The sequence below is a fragment of the Hyperolius riggenbachi genome, chromosome 11, assembly GCF_040937935.1.
Source record: "Hyperolius riggenbachi isolate aHypRig1 chromosome 11, aHypRig1.pri, whole genome shotgun sequence".
NCBI lineage: Eukaryota > Metazoa > Chordata > Amphibia > Anura > Hyperoliidae > Hyperolius > Hyperolius riggenbachi.
The window spans coordinates 208215777-208232351 of NC_090656.1; the positions used below are offsets into that span (position 1 = coordinate 208215777).

Consider the following 16575-nt stretch of genomic DNA (forward strand, 5'->3'; position numbering starts at 1 on the left):
TCTCGCTCTATATAATATTGCCATTCAGGACCATTTCATCCCCTCTCTCTACCTGTAACATCTCCATTCTGCTACCTCTATTCCTGGCTCATGATCTCTCCTGCACCTCCCGTTCCTGAAATAACCCCCTTCTTAGATCTCTTCACTTCCTCACCATAATATCCCTGTTCTTGTCTATCACTTTTTCTTCCTCTCCCTATAATATCCCTGTCACGATACATGTCTGCTGGTGATACTGCTATGAACTTGTTACATGAACTGTGTAACTATGTAACTCCCTTTAGTCACCAGCAGAGATTCTCGCATTTCGTTCAAGAAACTCTGGCTTTTCATTATGCTTCCTCCTGTTCACCAGCAGGGGGCAGACATCCTCAGGAACTGTTTTACTGGCAGATTGTTAATGAGAGGAAATCTGCATCACCTGACTCCTCTGTACAGGATATAAGCCAGCATCTGGGAATCAGACTTTGCTAGTTCATCGTTGGTGCTTAGCCTGTGTGCTAGCCTATCCTGTTCCCTATGAATCCTAGTTACCTATCTTGTATCTTGATCTTGCCTGCTTTACCGTGTATGACCTTTGCTTATCCTTTGACAATCCTTTGCCTTGCGATTATTTGTACTGCATCTGTTCTCTGATATTGACCCCTGCCTGTCTGATTTTTCCTGCTGCCTGCTGCTTGTCTGTTTATATTGCCTGGTTATATGCTGCATGTGTATATTTGTAAATAGGTTTTGTACATTCTTGCTTATTTGTATATATTTGTATTGAGGTCTTGTACATACTTGCTAAGCGGGTTCAGGGATTGTGTGCACACTGGTTGCTCTGCATATCCCAGTATATGCAGGGAGCACTTCTATATACATTTGGTTTGGGATTATTAGTTCCTGAATACCCTTTTGCATACAAATTCTTGTACAGTTCACCTGTGTTTTTCAGTTGCCAGTATTGCATTGTCCACTTGTATATATATTGCATTCTCACAAATAAAGCTTAAACATCATCCTGGTCTTTTCTCAGTATATCCATATCAGTGACAACCACCCTCCAATGCGATTCTTATGCTCTGCACTTGCTGCACTTGAGATCATTACAATCCCCTTTCCTATCCCATCATGTCTCTCCGCCTTGCTATGATATCCTTGTTCCTAAACCATATCTCTTTTCATTCCGGCCTATCACCTCTCCTCTTCTTCGCTATATTACTTCCATCCCTAGGCCTATTAATTTCCTATTAATCTCCCTTACCCTATAATGCCATTCCTGGCATTACATTTCCCTTTGCAATCTATAATATCCCCATCTCTCATCCCTCAAATATCTTCACATCATTTCCTCACTTACCCCTCCCTATAATACATTACCTCTCCTCCACTTTCCTCCTCCTCATCCCTACATCTCTGTTCCTGGACCTAACCTACAAATCTGTAGCAGTAGCTACCGTTCGTTATCATTTATTCTCACCCTGTGGTCTGATAAATGTTCCCCGGAGCAGAACTTAATGACTTTTATCCATTCAGAGACAAACTCTTCAGCTTCTCTGGAATATTTGCTGGCCCTCTCCCTTGTCTCATCTCTGCTTCTCTTCTCATCTGCAGGAGGAAAATGGAGATTTCCCAAAAGGTGGCAGAGGAAGATGAGCGATACCGCAAAGAGATAGAACAGTGCGTGACATTACTGCTATATAACCTCCCAGGAAAATGTGTTATTGGCCACATGGTCATTTTCCTGAAGTATCTTCTCTGCACTTCCTTGTTTATGTCATATCCTGCTGCAGAGTTACAATGTGTACAGTCTTGCTGATGTCATTTCCTGCTGCAGAGATACATGATGTAGTCTGTCTGATGTAATTTCCTGCTGCAGAGATACATGATGTAGTCTGTCAGATATCATATCCTGCTGCAGAGATACATGGGCCTTCATTCACTAACCGGCACTAAGCCGGTTAGTGCGCCTTATCACTTAGTGGGCACAAACTACAGCGCTAATCTTATCTGAGGTTAGTGTGCCTTATTTGAGTTAGTGTGCCTTATCTGAGGTTAGTGTGCCTTATCTGAGGTTAGTGTGCCTTATCTGAGTTAGTGTGCCTTATCTGAGGTTAGTGTGCCTTATCTGAACTAAGTGCCCCTTAAGTAGCTTTGTGCACACTAAAAGATGCACAAAGCTACATCGTGCACTGCACCGCGCACAGCACACACAACGTAATGCGTTAATCTTTGCGCACGGTGTGACGATTACGTTGCACCCGCTATACTGTATATAATGCGACCATAAGGTCGCATAGGATGCGACGATAATGGTGCACTGATGCGCCGTTTAGGTCACATCATGTACAGTATAGCAGGTGCGATGTTATAGTGCAGTGCGCGATGAAGCTTTGTGCATCTTTTAGTGTGCACAAAGCTACTTAAAGGGCACTAAGTTCAGATAAGGCACACTAACTCAGATAAGGTACACTAACACAGATAAGGCACACTAACTCAGATAAGGCACACTAACTCAGATAAGGCACACTAACTCAGATAAGGCACACTAACCTCAGATAAGGCACACTAACCTCAGATAAGGCACACTAACTCAGATAAGGTACACTAACCTCAGATAAGGCACACTAACCTCTGATAAGGCACACTAAACGGCTTAGCACAGGTTAGTGAATCAAGCCCCTGGTGTAGTCTGTCAGATGTTATATCCTGCTGCAGAGATACATGATGCAGTGCCTAGTGCATCTGCAGAGATGTATGATGTACAGTCTGGTGGATGTCATATACTGCTGCACTGATCTGTGATTTATAGTCTCGCTGATGTCATATCCTGCTGCAGAAGTGCATCATGTACAGTCAGTCCTAAACTCCTCTAGAGGTACATGATATAAAGTCTCACATGGTCCTGCAGAAGTGCAGCAAATACAGTCAGTTATATTCAACCCTAGCGGTACATGATGTCTGGCTGATGTCATATCCTGCTGCAGTGATATATGATGCACAGACTGGCTGATGTCATATCCTGCTGCGGTGATATATGATGCACAGATTGGCTGATGTCATATCCTGCTGCAGTGATATATGATGCACAGATTGGCTGATGTCATATCCTGCTGCAGTGATATATGATGCACAGATTGGCTGATGTCATATCCTGCTGCAGTGATATATGATGCACAGACTGGCTGTCATGTCCTGCTGCAGTGATATATGATGCACAGACTGGCTGATGTCATATCCTGCTGCAGTGATATATGATGCACAGATTGGCTGATGTCATATCCTGCTGCAGTGATATATGATGTACAGACTGGCTGTCATGTCCTGCTGCAGTGATATATGATGCACAGACTGGCTGATGTCATGTCCTGCTGTAAGGATGCATGATGCACAGACTGGCTGATGTCATATCCTGCTGCAGTGATATATGATGCACAGACTGGCTGATGTCCTATCCTGTTGCAGTGATATATGATGCACAGACTGGCTGATGTCATATCCTGCTGCAGTGATATATGATGCACAGACTGGCTGATGTTATATTCTGCTGCAGTGATATATGATGCACAGACTGGCTGATGTCATATCCTGTTGCAGTGATATATGATGCACAGACTGGCTGATGTCATATCCTGCTGCAGTGATATATGATGCACAGACTGGCTGATGTCATATCCTGCTGCAGTGATATATGATGCACAGACTGGCTGATGTCATATCCTGCTGCAGTGATATATGATGCACGGACTGGCTGATGTCATATCCTGCTGCAGTGATATATGATGCACAGACTGGCTGATGTCATATCCTGCTGCAGTGATATATGATGCACAGACTGGCTGATGTCATGTCCTGCTGTAAGGATGCATGATGCACAGACTGGCTGATGTCATATCCTGCTGCAGTGATATATGATGCACAGACTGGCTGATGTCCTATCCTGTTGCAGTGATATATGATGCACAGACTGGCTGATGTCATATCCTGCTGCAGTGATATATGATGCACAGACTGGCTGATGTTATATCCTGCTGCAGTGATATATGATGCACAGACTGGCTGATGTCATATCCTGCTGCAGTGATATATGATGCACAGACTGGCTGATGTCATATCCTGCTGCAGTGATATATGATGCACAGACTGGCTGATGTCATATCCTGCTGCAGTGATATATGATGCACAGACTGGCTGATGTCATATCCTGCTGCAGTGATATATGATGCACAGACTGGCTGATGTCATATCCTGCTGCAGTGATATATGATGCACAGACTGGCTGATGTCATGTCCTGCTGCAAGGATACATGATGCACATTCTGTCTGATGTCATATCCTGCTGTAAAGATGCATGATGCACAGACTGGCTGATGTCATGTCCTGCTGCAAGGATACATGATGCACATTCTGTCTGATGTCATATCCTGCTGTAAGGATGCATGATGCACAGACTGGCTGATGTCATATCCTGCTGCAGTGATATATGATGCACAGACTGGCTGATGTCATATCCTGCTGCAGTGATATATGATGCACAGACTGGCTGATGTCATATCCTGCTGCAAGGATGCATGATGCGCAGTGTGGCTGATGTCATATCCTGCTGCAAGGATACATGATGCACAGACTGTCTGATGTCATGTCCTGCTGCAAGGATGCACGATGCACAGTGTGGATTATGTCGCCTTACCATTTTAGTTTCAATTGTGTTTATTGAAGAAACAATGAAAAATGGCACGCGTGTCTATTTCCCACCCCACCCCCCATACATGCACATGCAGGGGGCAGGCACAAGATAGCAACACATATAACACAACACTACCTTGACATTGCATTATACTGTAATATACTTTTATAACGCAATAGGGGGAAGAAAGGCAAGAGAAGGGATGGAATAGTGAATAGGGAAAATGTATAGAGGTAAGGGGCTTGATTCACTAAAGGGTGCTAACACAGTTAGCATGCCTAAAAGCTTTGCACATGCAAACTAGGGTGCTAAGTACGGCAAAGCTGTTACTGTTCGCGAGCTCAGGTCGGGATTACCGCCAGGGAGGTTACTGTCCTGACAATGCTAACAGACGGGAAATAGGGAGTGCAATCCGATTAAACCCTGGCCAAAAGGGTCAAGAAAAAAAAACATATATCCAGGCACATCACCTCAAGTTAGGGCATTTAAAGTGAACCAGAGACGAAGCACCCTCATGTATTTTACCATATATGTCAGTGGAAACTTTAGAGAAAACACCTACCCTGCTCTCTGCTTCATCCTTCACTGCTCAGCCTGCTTGTTACCAGCCCTGATAAAATCCCCAACTGAGCATTCAGTCTGGCTTTGCTCAGGAATCATTATAGCTGAGTCTGTCTTCTCTTATATCTTTTCAAGCCCAAGCCTGCCCCCTTCTGGCTCTGCTATAATGACTCCGCTATAATGATTCCTGAGCAAAGCGCCGACATATTACACAGCACTGTACAGAGTATGTTGTCTTGTCACTAACTGTCCCTCGGAGGGGCTCACAATCTAGTCCCTACCATTCTCCTATGTCTATGTATGCATTGTGTAGTGTATGTATTGTAGTCTAGGGCCAATTTTGGGAAGAAGCCAATTAACTTATCTGTATGTTTTTGGGGTGTGGGAGGAAACCGAAGTGCCCGGATGAAACCCACACAGACACGGGGAGAACATACAAACTCCTTGCAGATGTTGATCTGGCTGGGATTCGAGCCGGGGACCCAGCGCTGCAAGGCGAGAGCGCTAACCACTACGCCACCGTGTTGCTGGAAGCTTCCAATTCCCTGCCAGGTGTTTCTAAGCCGTGGCCATATAGTGCTGTATGAATCTGTGGGTGGGATATTTCACTCCTGGAAGTTTATTACCTAAAAAGATGACAGATTGGTCCATAGGCATATGTAAATTACACATTAAACCAATTCTATGCCATATAAAATCCCAGAACACCTGGGCTTTGGGCACAACCACCAAATGTGCCATGAATTACCCACTGATTGACATCCTCTGTAGCATAATTCCGACACAGAGGGCTACGTTACCATTTTACTGTAAAAAATCAACTTCTGATAACAGGTTTGGATGCGGCAGGTTATTGATAGTCTTGTGTCCACTTTTTGTTAATACAGCTTCATTGAGAAGCTTGTAACTCTTATTTGTACATTTACAGCTCCAGATCCAGTTCTGTGATCTCAACAACCCAATATCCCTGTTCACTCATCTCACACAATGGTGCAAGTCTGTGGCAGAATGTCCTCCTGTAATTCCCTATAATAACCTTAGGGTGGTGACATTGTTCAGCGATAAAGCCTAGGGAATAGCCACTGATAACAAAAAAGCTTAGTCACAGAGCTGAATGTTAAAACGAACCTGAACTCAGAACTTCCTCTCTGCTTCAAAAGTTAAGCAACAGCATAATACCATTTAAAGAAAAACATTTCTTTGTTACCGCTGATAGAAATCCTGCAATAAATCTGCACTGTTTCTACTTCCTGCTTTCATGGAAGCAGACATATTGTGTGCTTTCAAATGAGCTTATCTGCCGTGGCAAATCAAATTACAAAGATCAAATTACAACTTGTGATTAGTCACAGATGAGGGGGAATTAGGCAGGCTAAACTCTCTAAATACATACAGGGTGCATTTCTCTGTGTTTTCCTTCTGTCCTGTGCAAGAGTTCCGGTCTACTTTAAAGGGAACCTGACATGAAACGTATGTGGAGGCTGACATACTTATTACCTTTTAAACAATGCACATTGCCTGGCGGTCCTGCTGATCCTCTGCCTCTAACGCTTTTAGGCATAGCCCCTGAACAAGCATGCAGATCGGATGTTTCTAATAAAAATCTGACAAGATTAACCACATGCTTGTTTCTGGTGTGATTCAGACCAGGGACATAACAATAGATCCTGCAAGGGATGCAACCGCATGGGGGCTCAGAAGCCGCAGGGGGCTCGTGGGGTTGGAGAAGTTTATTTTCCTTGTCATAGGAGACTGACAACTAAGAGCAAGAGAAAGAAAAAGTTTCTGCTCTCTACACAATTGTTCTAAAGACTGCATCTGCTCAGCCACTGATGAGGAAACTTACAAAGATATGTAGACAAAGATTTGTAGACCATTCCTATTGAGTGTGCAGCAGGGTCTTGTGTACAGTGCCCAGCCCCAACCTCTCTACCTCCTCCCCAAGTGCTGTGTGCTGTAGTGATGCTGGAGAAGTCTGTAGAGCCAGTTCTGCTCCCAAGCTCGCTACCCCTCCCCAAGTGCTCAGTACTGTAGTGATGCTGGAAGAATCTCCAGAGGTGGAGTTTTGCTTCATCAGAGATGGACAGAGTGAGTGTGATAAACTGAGGCTGGGAGCACACTCGTCTGTTAGTATTCTGTATGTGCTTTCTGCACATCATGTGTGTCTGTATGTGTGAAAACATCCACGTTTTATCACAGAAGCTAATGTAATTGATAGAGAAAATGTGTGCAGTGCTTCACTGCTGTCTGTTTTTATCTGCATGGGGAAAACACATTCAACTGTGCACTAGCCAATAGAATAACATTGGTTCTCGGTTTACCTGTGCACTAAGGGGGGAGAAGGGGGCCCCATCCAAAGTTTCGCAGGTGGGCCCAGTGATTTATAGTTACGCCCTGATTCAAACAGTACTGATACATGAAAGATCATCAGAATGCCAGGCAACTGGTATTATTTAAAAGGAAGTAACTATGGTAGCCTCCATAGATCTCTCATCTCAGGTTCCTTTTAATTTAAAACTGGGCGTGCACAGTAAATGTAAATCTAATGACTAGTCGCTAGCTTCAGCAGATAAGGAAGTTATTATAAAATTGTGGGACAAATGATCATAGCCCCAAGTGAGTCGATCACCTGACCTCTAAAAGGATTTATCATCAAGAACAGCAAAATCAGGCAACAAATGACATATCCACCCACCCTGCTCTCAACATATTCAGAGAAAATGCCCCCTCTCTCTCACAGTACAGAAGACAAAGACACCATTCCAATTTGCTTTTTTTTCCTAAGTTTTCTCCTAGATGGTATTTCACAACTTATCAATAAAATGCATTCTAAGCCACCAGCAACCAAGAAAATGCCTAGAACAATTTTGGCAGCACCTTTTCAGGAGACCAGGGTTCGAATCTCGGCTCTGCCTGTTCAGTAAGCCAGCACTAATTCAGTAGGAGACCTTTGGCAAGTCTCCCTTACACTGCTACTGCCAATAGAGCGCGCCCTAGTGGCTGCTGCTCTGCTCTGGCGCTTTGAGTCCGCAAGGAGAAAAGCGCAATATAAATGTTATTTGTCTGGTCTTGTCTTGTCTCCTACGTTTGGTACTTTTTCTAAATGCTGAGGTTTTTTTAACAGAAGATTAAAATGATCTCCTAGGAGAAAATGTGAAATGGATCGGTATCAGAGATTTCAAACACACTTGAAATGTCTCACCAACAGCTGTCTGTAGGATGATGTCAGACCTATCACAGACGTTATTGGATTTGTATCTGCTCTGTATGTCCTATATAAAGAAATGAGGTCTCTGCAGTGCCTAATACTGTAACTCTTGTCTCCCCCAGGATCGCTGTTCAGGAAGAGAAGATTAAGAAGGAATGGGAGGAAGACTGGGTTCCCAAGGAGAAGCCAAAGACTCTGAAGGCTGCCCCCCAAACACCACAGCGAAGCCCACCTGGGAAACACAAGAGTGAGTCTCCCCCACACACCCAGCTCCTCTGCTAGGCAGAAAGCTTGTCTCTCATCTGTGCACCCATTCGGCAGACATGACAGTAAAGGTGGCCATACATTTGTAGATATGGCGGCCGATCGACCATCTGATTCGATAATTTTTATCGAATTGGTGCTGCCAAAAGCATGTCCGAAATCATATGTATTAATTGGACATGCTGCAAAGTCTCGGGCCGACATGCTCGATCAGGTAAGCGGCAGTAACGGCGTTCGGCAATCTTGAACGTGATGGAAACCCCCGGCCGCATCCCCCCCCCAAGTGTAGATGTACCCCACACTCCGCATTCTTCTTCCAGATTCTCACCCCACGTGGTTGCCGGTACTTTGCAGGTGGGGCACGTGTGACCTCGTGCAGTACTACGGTAACCACGTGGGTGGTGCGAACGTGGAAGAAGAGTGCAGACATGTAAAATATTAATGCTGGGGTACCAAGGAGGTACATCTACATTGGGGAGGACGCTGCAGTGGGTGACGAGGTGGCGTCATGAGGCTGATTCCCAAAACATTTCATGCTGAAATTGATCGGGAATTGGCCTGCAGATGACAGCTCACATTAATGCTATGGCGGCGCCTAGTTTCGGCACTTGGGGCTGAGCGGCGTGGGCCGAAACCATCTGCTTTGTGCACAGTCCCCTGCTTTTTTAGCTGTGGGGATTTTAAAAATCGCCTTAAAAGCGCTAGTGCTATGTTGGCTTATGTGAGTGTTCTCACATAAGTGATGAGCTTTCTATCCAATCACAAACGCGGCTCCTGCACCACTTTCTGAGCGTTTGCAATTCCCGCGCTTTGAATTGCAATTTCCCAAGCACTTTCATGAATAAATACATTGTATTTATTCATTTCCGGGGCAAAGAGTTCACATTGCTACACAAAAGTGCTTAGAAAAGTGCTGACAAAACCACTCTATAAATCGCTCAGCTCTTGCGATAGCACTGGCAATTTATACTCTGAACAAGGCCTAAAGGTTCATACACACCTACCAACTATCTGCCAAACTTGTCTGTTAAAGGATACCCGAAGTGACATGTGACATGATGAGATAGACATGTGTATGTATAGCGCCTAGCACACACATAACTATGCTGTGTTCCTTTTTTTTTCTTTCTCTGCCTGAAAGAGTTAAATATCAGGTATGTACCGGTAAGTGGCTGACTCGGACAGGAAGTGACTACATTGTGACCCTCACATGTCTATCTCATCATGTCACATGTCACTTCGGGTATCCTTTAAGCCCCATACAACATTGTTGTGAAACAAGTTGAAACAACTAAAAGTCTTTTGCTATTGTTCAAACAGCTGATAAGACTCATAAGAAGTCAATCCAACTTTTGGATTGACTTTTTATCAATCTTATCAGCTTTTTCACAGCAAAAGCTGTTTGACAATTGTGCTGCATAAAAGACCATGGTTGAGTATGTGAATGGGGCTTAACAGACAGTTTGGCAGATAGTTGGACAGATACAGTAGTTGGTAGGTGAGTATGAACCTTATGTGTTCCCTCTACTCACTTCACTCTGCTGTTGAGGGACCAGTAACACTTTACTATAAAGAGCGGAGGAGCAGCATGTGCTGTACTGTATATTATGCCATGGAGAGAAGAAGATAAGAGGACAATAGCAGCATGTAGAACTTTAAGGAGTAGACTGGATCTTCTGGCTCGGAGCCTCTCTCATAGCTGTGCATCATTTCTGTTGGATCTCCCGTCCACCAGTACTGATGGTATTTGTAGTTCATTAGCAGCTGTTGCTTGATCAGAAAACTCTCCCGTGACTTAGATTGTGTAAACAGCAGTTTTGTCCTTTAACACCCGGTGAGCGAGTCCAAGCATCGTGTCCCACGTGTTTTCCGCTCGCTGTGACTTCAGCGTGTGGCCCTTGGGGACAGAACAAAGTACAGACATGTCATGGGAAAGCAGAGGACACGAGGATGAATGTCACTTCTTTCCCCCTTCGGAGACTTATTAAAGAGTTTTTGGGGCAGCCACGACTGTTTATTCCCGCTGGAGAGTTTTATCTGAGAAGTTTAGAGTTCAGCTACTGAACATCTGCTAATTAATCCAGGGAATCGTCCACGTCACGTCACTTTCCTCTCAATGTTTATAGAGGGCTTGTGGGACGAGGAAGACAGCCTGGGGCCATAATTTGTCGTTATTTCCACCAGAGGAAGCAACAGTGGCCCAGATATTTACACCATTCTGACAATAATTACCAGTCTGAAGAACAATGGCCCTGTTAGCCTCACCAGTTTATAAAACCTGCCATGATGGGGTGCTCATAAATTTTTGCAAATTGTGGGCTAAATCGGAAGAGAATCGGTGCAGCAACATGGTCACCTTTTCAATCTTTCAATCGATTTCCAGCCGAAATCGGTCGAAAGGATCATTTAGCCATGATGGGAAATCTCGGTTGCTAAAGCTCGATCAGGTGCGCTGGGTTAAGGACGTTCAACCGCCTGACGACTGACAGACCCCGACTGCTTTCCCCCCCAAGTGTATGTGTGTCCCTCCTCATGCCTGTGTGCAGCTTTGCAATGTCACCTGTCACTACGGCACGAATCATGCTCTCCTCCAGTGTCCAACGTCACAGTGAGGGCTGGTATCAGTCGTTACTACATGCACCTGGCGTCATGTGGTATAGGCGCAAGTGGTCATGCCAGACACATGATGAGGCTAGGATTCGTGGCGCGTGAGCCTTCAAAATTACACGCAAAGTGTGTGTGGGTGGGGGGGGAGTGGGGGGCAGCGACGAGTTCCAGTAGATTTCATGCTGAAATCTATTGGAAATCAATTTGCAGTGTGTGGGCAGGCAGGCAATAGATCCCTCTCTGATCAGATTTGATCAGGGAGAGTCTATCTAAAGGTGGATACAATACAATGATCCGATTTTACAGCACGGCAAAAAAAATAATTGAAAGCTTTTATTTTTTCCGGGATTTCCAGTTTTTTGCGATTTTTATCAGTCCAGGAAATTTTTCTTCAATTTTTCTAAAGATTGTATGGTGTGTGTTAGATTGTGTTTCTAATCATTTTTATCATAATTGGGGAAAAATGTAACATAGGTGTGTGGTGCATTGGTCATATTTTTGAAATGTTAAAATCAGTCAGAAAAATGTATTGCTATTCTTGAATTGAACAGATATTTAAACAGTCGTATGTAGACAGCAATCCTCAAATCCGATGTGCCAGGCTAATGGAAATATTGCACTCCCATTTCCAATGTAACGTCAAAAGTTGTAGCCGGCACCATCTTTATATAAGCTCTTTTATTGATAAAAAAGACACGTGACAGTAACAGCAACGTTTCGGAGGGGACCCTCCTTTCTCAAGCTCTATCAGTGTCTATACAAAACATACGTTTTACATTTCCTTTTATAGCTAACAACATGAAGACCTAACCAATCACGTCTGAGCCACCTTGTAGCGACCAATCCCCGTCCATCTTACCCTGCGGACTTGATGGGGAACTTCTTACCAAGAACGGACATGCGTATATGTCCGTTCTCGGTAAGAAGTTCCCCATCAAGTCCGTAGGGTAAGATGGACGGGGATTGGTCGCCACAAGGTGGTTCAGACATGTGATTGGTTAGGTCTCCATGTTGTTACCGTAGCTATAAAAGGAAATGTAAAACGTATGTTTTGTATAGACCCTATAGAGCTTGAGAAAGGAGGTTCCCCTCCGAAACGTTGCTGTTACTGTCATGTGTCTTTTTTATCAATAAAAGAGCTTTATATATAGATGGTGCCGGCTACAACTTTTTGACGGAACAGATATTTAAAAACATTGTATAGTGTGGCCACCTTCAGGCTGTGTTCCTACTTGCCGGTCCTGGCACTTACTGGACTAACTTGGGCGCCCTGAAGCCTTCCTCACAACAATCAAATCTTTCTTCCTTCACAATGCAATAATTTTGCAATGCGATTGATTTGGGTGAAATCCAAAGGTGGCCACACACCATACAATGTTTTAAATATCTGTTCAATTTAAGAACTGCAATCAATTTTTCTAACTGATTGTAACATTTCAAAAATATGACCAATGTACCACACACATGTTTCATTTTTCCCCAATTACGATAAAAATGATTGGAAACTCTGGGAAAATTGCTAGGGTGTGCATATTAATAAATTGACAATCTAACACACACCATACAATCTTTAGAAAATTGAAAAAAAAAATCCAGCATTCCGGATCGATAAAAACAGAAAAAACGGGAAATCCGATCAGAATTTTTCAGTCAAATGAAAAAAAAAAAAGCTTTTGATTTTTTTCAGGAGATCCGATCATATTTTTCGAATTGACATAAAATCGGATCATTTTATTGTATTGTGTGTGGCCACATTTAGGCTGTGTTTCCACTTCAGCAGAGAATGAACATTTTTTTGTCCATTCTCAGCTCATTGTAAAGCTGACGGTTAGTGGCTCCTATTTTATGCATCGGAGCCCTTCACACTTGTCACTCTGCAACAGATCCGCTGCAGAAAGCAGACCGCACTTCTGTGCAGTTCACAATAATCCTGGGCCAGGCTGATGCGTTTCCCCATATAGCCTCTGGGGGAGCACATCTGCCACGGGGCTACAGTCCACATGTCCCACGTGTCCCGAAACATGGAGATCTCTTTGGGCTGCAAAACACCAATGGGAATCCTCAGCAACAGGGAGAATTCTCATTGGTTCATGTTGAACCAATGAAAATTGTCCCTGTTGCTAGGGAGAATTGGTCTATTGCATCCCACGGAGGGCCCCCTGCTCCTGCGGGCCTCCGGGCTGAGTACAGAGGGACTGAGTGGCGGGGATCAGCAGTGGGACACATGAGTGGCAATCGCTTCAGACTGGCGAACGGCGCAGAGCAGATGCAAAATGGACGGAGCCGTGCCCGTTTTACATCTGCTCAAGTGGGAACAGAGCCTCATGACGAAGTGATGTATGGCCAACTTTAGTCTCCACAGTATATAAAATCTGCCCTGATAATTTTACTAGTCTATCACCCGTGGCCCTGATATTCTATTCAGATGGAAACCCTAGACGTTCGGGGAAGGAGAAGTGGCGGTAGATTGGTGGCTTATGGCTTAGCACTGGGTGAAACAGTGCAACGTTGAGGTCCAACAGATCTATGCAGTGTGTGGCAGGATTCAATCCCTCTCTGATTAGACTGCATCTAATTCCTGATGGACCTCCATCCATTGCCTCCCTTCTCCCTTCCTCACTGTCTGTTGCTCTCGTTCCTCTCTCTCTCTCCAGCTGCTGAGCCAATGAAGCAGGACGAAGCGACGGCCTCAATGCAGGAGAAGCAGGTTTGACTCCGATCTCTTCTTCTCTCCTTCCTTCTGAACTGACTGTCCTCTCAGCTTGTCCTCCTGTCTCGTCCTGACAGCCAGAATAATGCAGGAGCCGCTACCGCAAGACTGTGATGTAAATGTATTTATTAGGAGATATAGTTATTTATTGGATTACAACATCAAGGCATTCAGGAAAAGATTCATTATATTCAACATTCGAATATCAGGTTTTTACAATTAATATTTGAACCTTGACATGTCTGTTGTTTCCCAGAATACTCTGTAGCAAGGGGATTCTGTTCTGTGATTACGTGTTCTGTTTCCTCTAGTCTGATCATTGTTCATTGCCTATTGTATCAGTCATGTCCTCTGTCCATCACGTGCTGTACCAGTCATGTTCTCTGCCCATTGCCTGTTATACCAGTTATATCTTCTGCCCATCACCTGCTGTACCGGTCATGTTCTCTGCCCATTGCCTGTTGTACCAGTCATGTCCTCTGTCCATCACGTGCTGTACCAGTCATGTTCTCTGCCCATTGCCTGTTATACCAGTTATATCCTCTGCCCATCACCTGCTGTACCGGTCATGTTCTCTGCCCATTGCCTGTTGTACCAGTCATGTCCTCTGTCCATCACGTGCTGTACCAGTCATGTTCTCTGCCCATTGCCTGTTATACCAGTTATATCCTCTGCCCATCACCTGCTGTACCGGTCATGTTCTCTGCCCATTGCCTGTTGTACCAGTCATGTCTTCTGCCCATCACCTGCTGTACCAGTCATGTCCTCTGTCCATTGTCTATTGTACCAGTCATGTCTGCCCATTGCCTGTTGTACCAGTCATGTCCTCTGCCCATCACCTGCTGTACCAATCATGTTCTCTACCAATTGACTTGTACCAGTCATGTCCTCTGTCTATAACCTGCTGTACCAGTCATGTCCTCTGTCCATCATCTGCTGTATCAGTCATGTTCCCTGCCCATTGCCTGTTGTACCAGTCATGTCCTTTGTCCATTGCCTTCTGTACCAGTCATGTCCTTTGTCCACTACCTGATGTACCAGGCATGTCCTTTGTCCATTGCCTGTTGTACTAGTCATGTCCTCTGTCCATTGCCTGTTGTACTAATCTCTAACCTGTTGCAGTTATCTCCTGTCCTTTGGGTAGCACTGATCATGTCCTATGTCAATTGCTCATTGGACTAGTAATGCCTGTGTCCACTGTGTGCTGTACCAATTGTGTCATCTGTACATAGACTATTGTACCAGCTGCAATTGTGTACATTGTCTATGGCCTGCATTCATGTTTATTGCTCTTGTCTTTCTCTACTGCCCATTGTTATGTTCTATTGTTTTCCTCCTATTTATTTGCCATTCTACTAATCCAGCATACTATTCATTGGCCATTGTATGAGTCATGACCTCTGTCCATTGCTCATTGCACTAGTCCCATCTTCCGTCCATTTCCCATTGGTCATGTCTTTTGTTCACTACTTATGGATTTTTTTACTATATATTTAGTGTTTATATAGTGCTGACATCTTCAGCAAAACTTTACCCAGTATATACTGTAGTTTTGGTACTAGCTGTCTCTTACAGGGACTCACAATCTAGTTCCAACCATAGTTCTATATCCATATCTTAGTCTAAAGCCTTGTACACACGCCAGTTGGGTTTCGGCTGAGGTACCTCTGCGGAGAATCAAGTTTTTGTATGGCAGTCCCTGGTCATCCTCCGATGTAAGATATCCAGACTAGGCTAAGCCCATTGTTTGTTTGTTTTTTAAAGGTATATTTTATTTTTAGTCATAAAGGTCACAACATAACATACAGAAGCACAGGTATGCCAAGTCCAGAATAACAGTTAGTAAACAGTAGCACTGCATATTACCAACAGAAGAAAATTGGGACTTTAGGGTCTAGGCAGACTAGCTCTTATTAACTTTTGGGGTGCTATTCCTATTCAAATATGTTGTTTTATGTAGGGGAGAGCACTGTTTATCGCCTTTGCCCGTGTCCCCAGAGTTGAAAGGGTAAGTCCATGTCAGCATTTCAGATTTTTTTTTCGGGCATAAAAGCTGGGCATCCTAACCAGCAGTTGCTTACGTGATGTGAGTTGAGATTCCTCAATTCTGGTCAATGGCATCAGCCCAGGATCCAACGAAAAGTAAATTCCAAGTAATCCATTGATTACCTCCAGAACCTCACACCAAAAAGGGTGTATTCTGTTAAATTTCCAAAAATTATGCACAAAAGTGCCTATATCTTCTCTGCCCAATCTAAAACTCATATTAGAGTTTTGTTTACCTATTGTATGCATTTTCAGGTGTGTAGTATCTTCTGTGTAATAAGAATGCATCTCTGTGAGGTGGTCCTTGGCAGAAACTACAGTTGTATGAGATTCCTCAAGAATTTGATTCCATACCTCTCTGTCCAGATCTGGGACATCAGTCTTCCATTTTTCAAAGTATTTTTCTAACTTGGAGTTGGTAGATACTGACAGTTCATTGTAAATAACGGACAATAGTTTAGGCAGCTCCTGAGTAAAGGCTCGTACACACGTCTGATGAAAGGCAACGAC

General features: G+C 44.1%; 1 protein-coding gene across 3 annotated transcripts in view; it reads left to right on the plus strand.

The window, feature by feature from the left end:
• Positions 1-16575, plus strand: part of USH1C (USH1 protein network component harmonin) — a 123951-nt gene that overhangs the window by 63140 nt on the left and 44236 nt on the right. For 2 of the 3 annotated variants that reach the window (XM_068260346.1, XM_068260347.1), the window contains exons 13-15: positions 1597-1662; positions 8561-8685; positions 13964-14016. In XM_068260346.1, the coding sequence (XP_068116447.1) occupies positions 1597-1662; positions 8561-8685; positions 13964-14016 (244 nt within the window). The remainder of the gene's footprint in view (positions 1-1596; positions 1663-8560; positions 8686-13963; positions 14017-16575) is intronic. The other variant, XM_068260348.1, reaches the window with a different exon arrangement.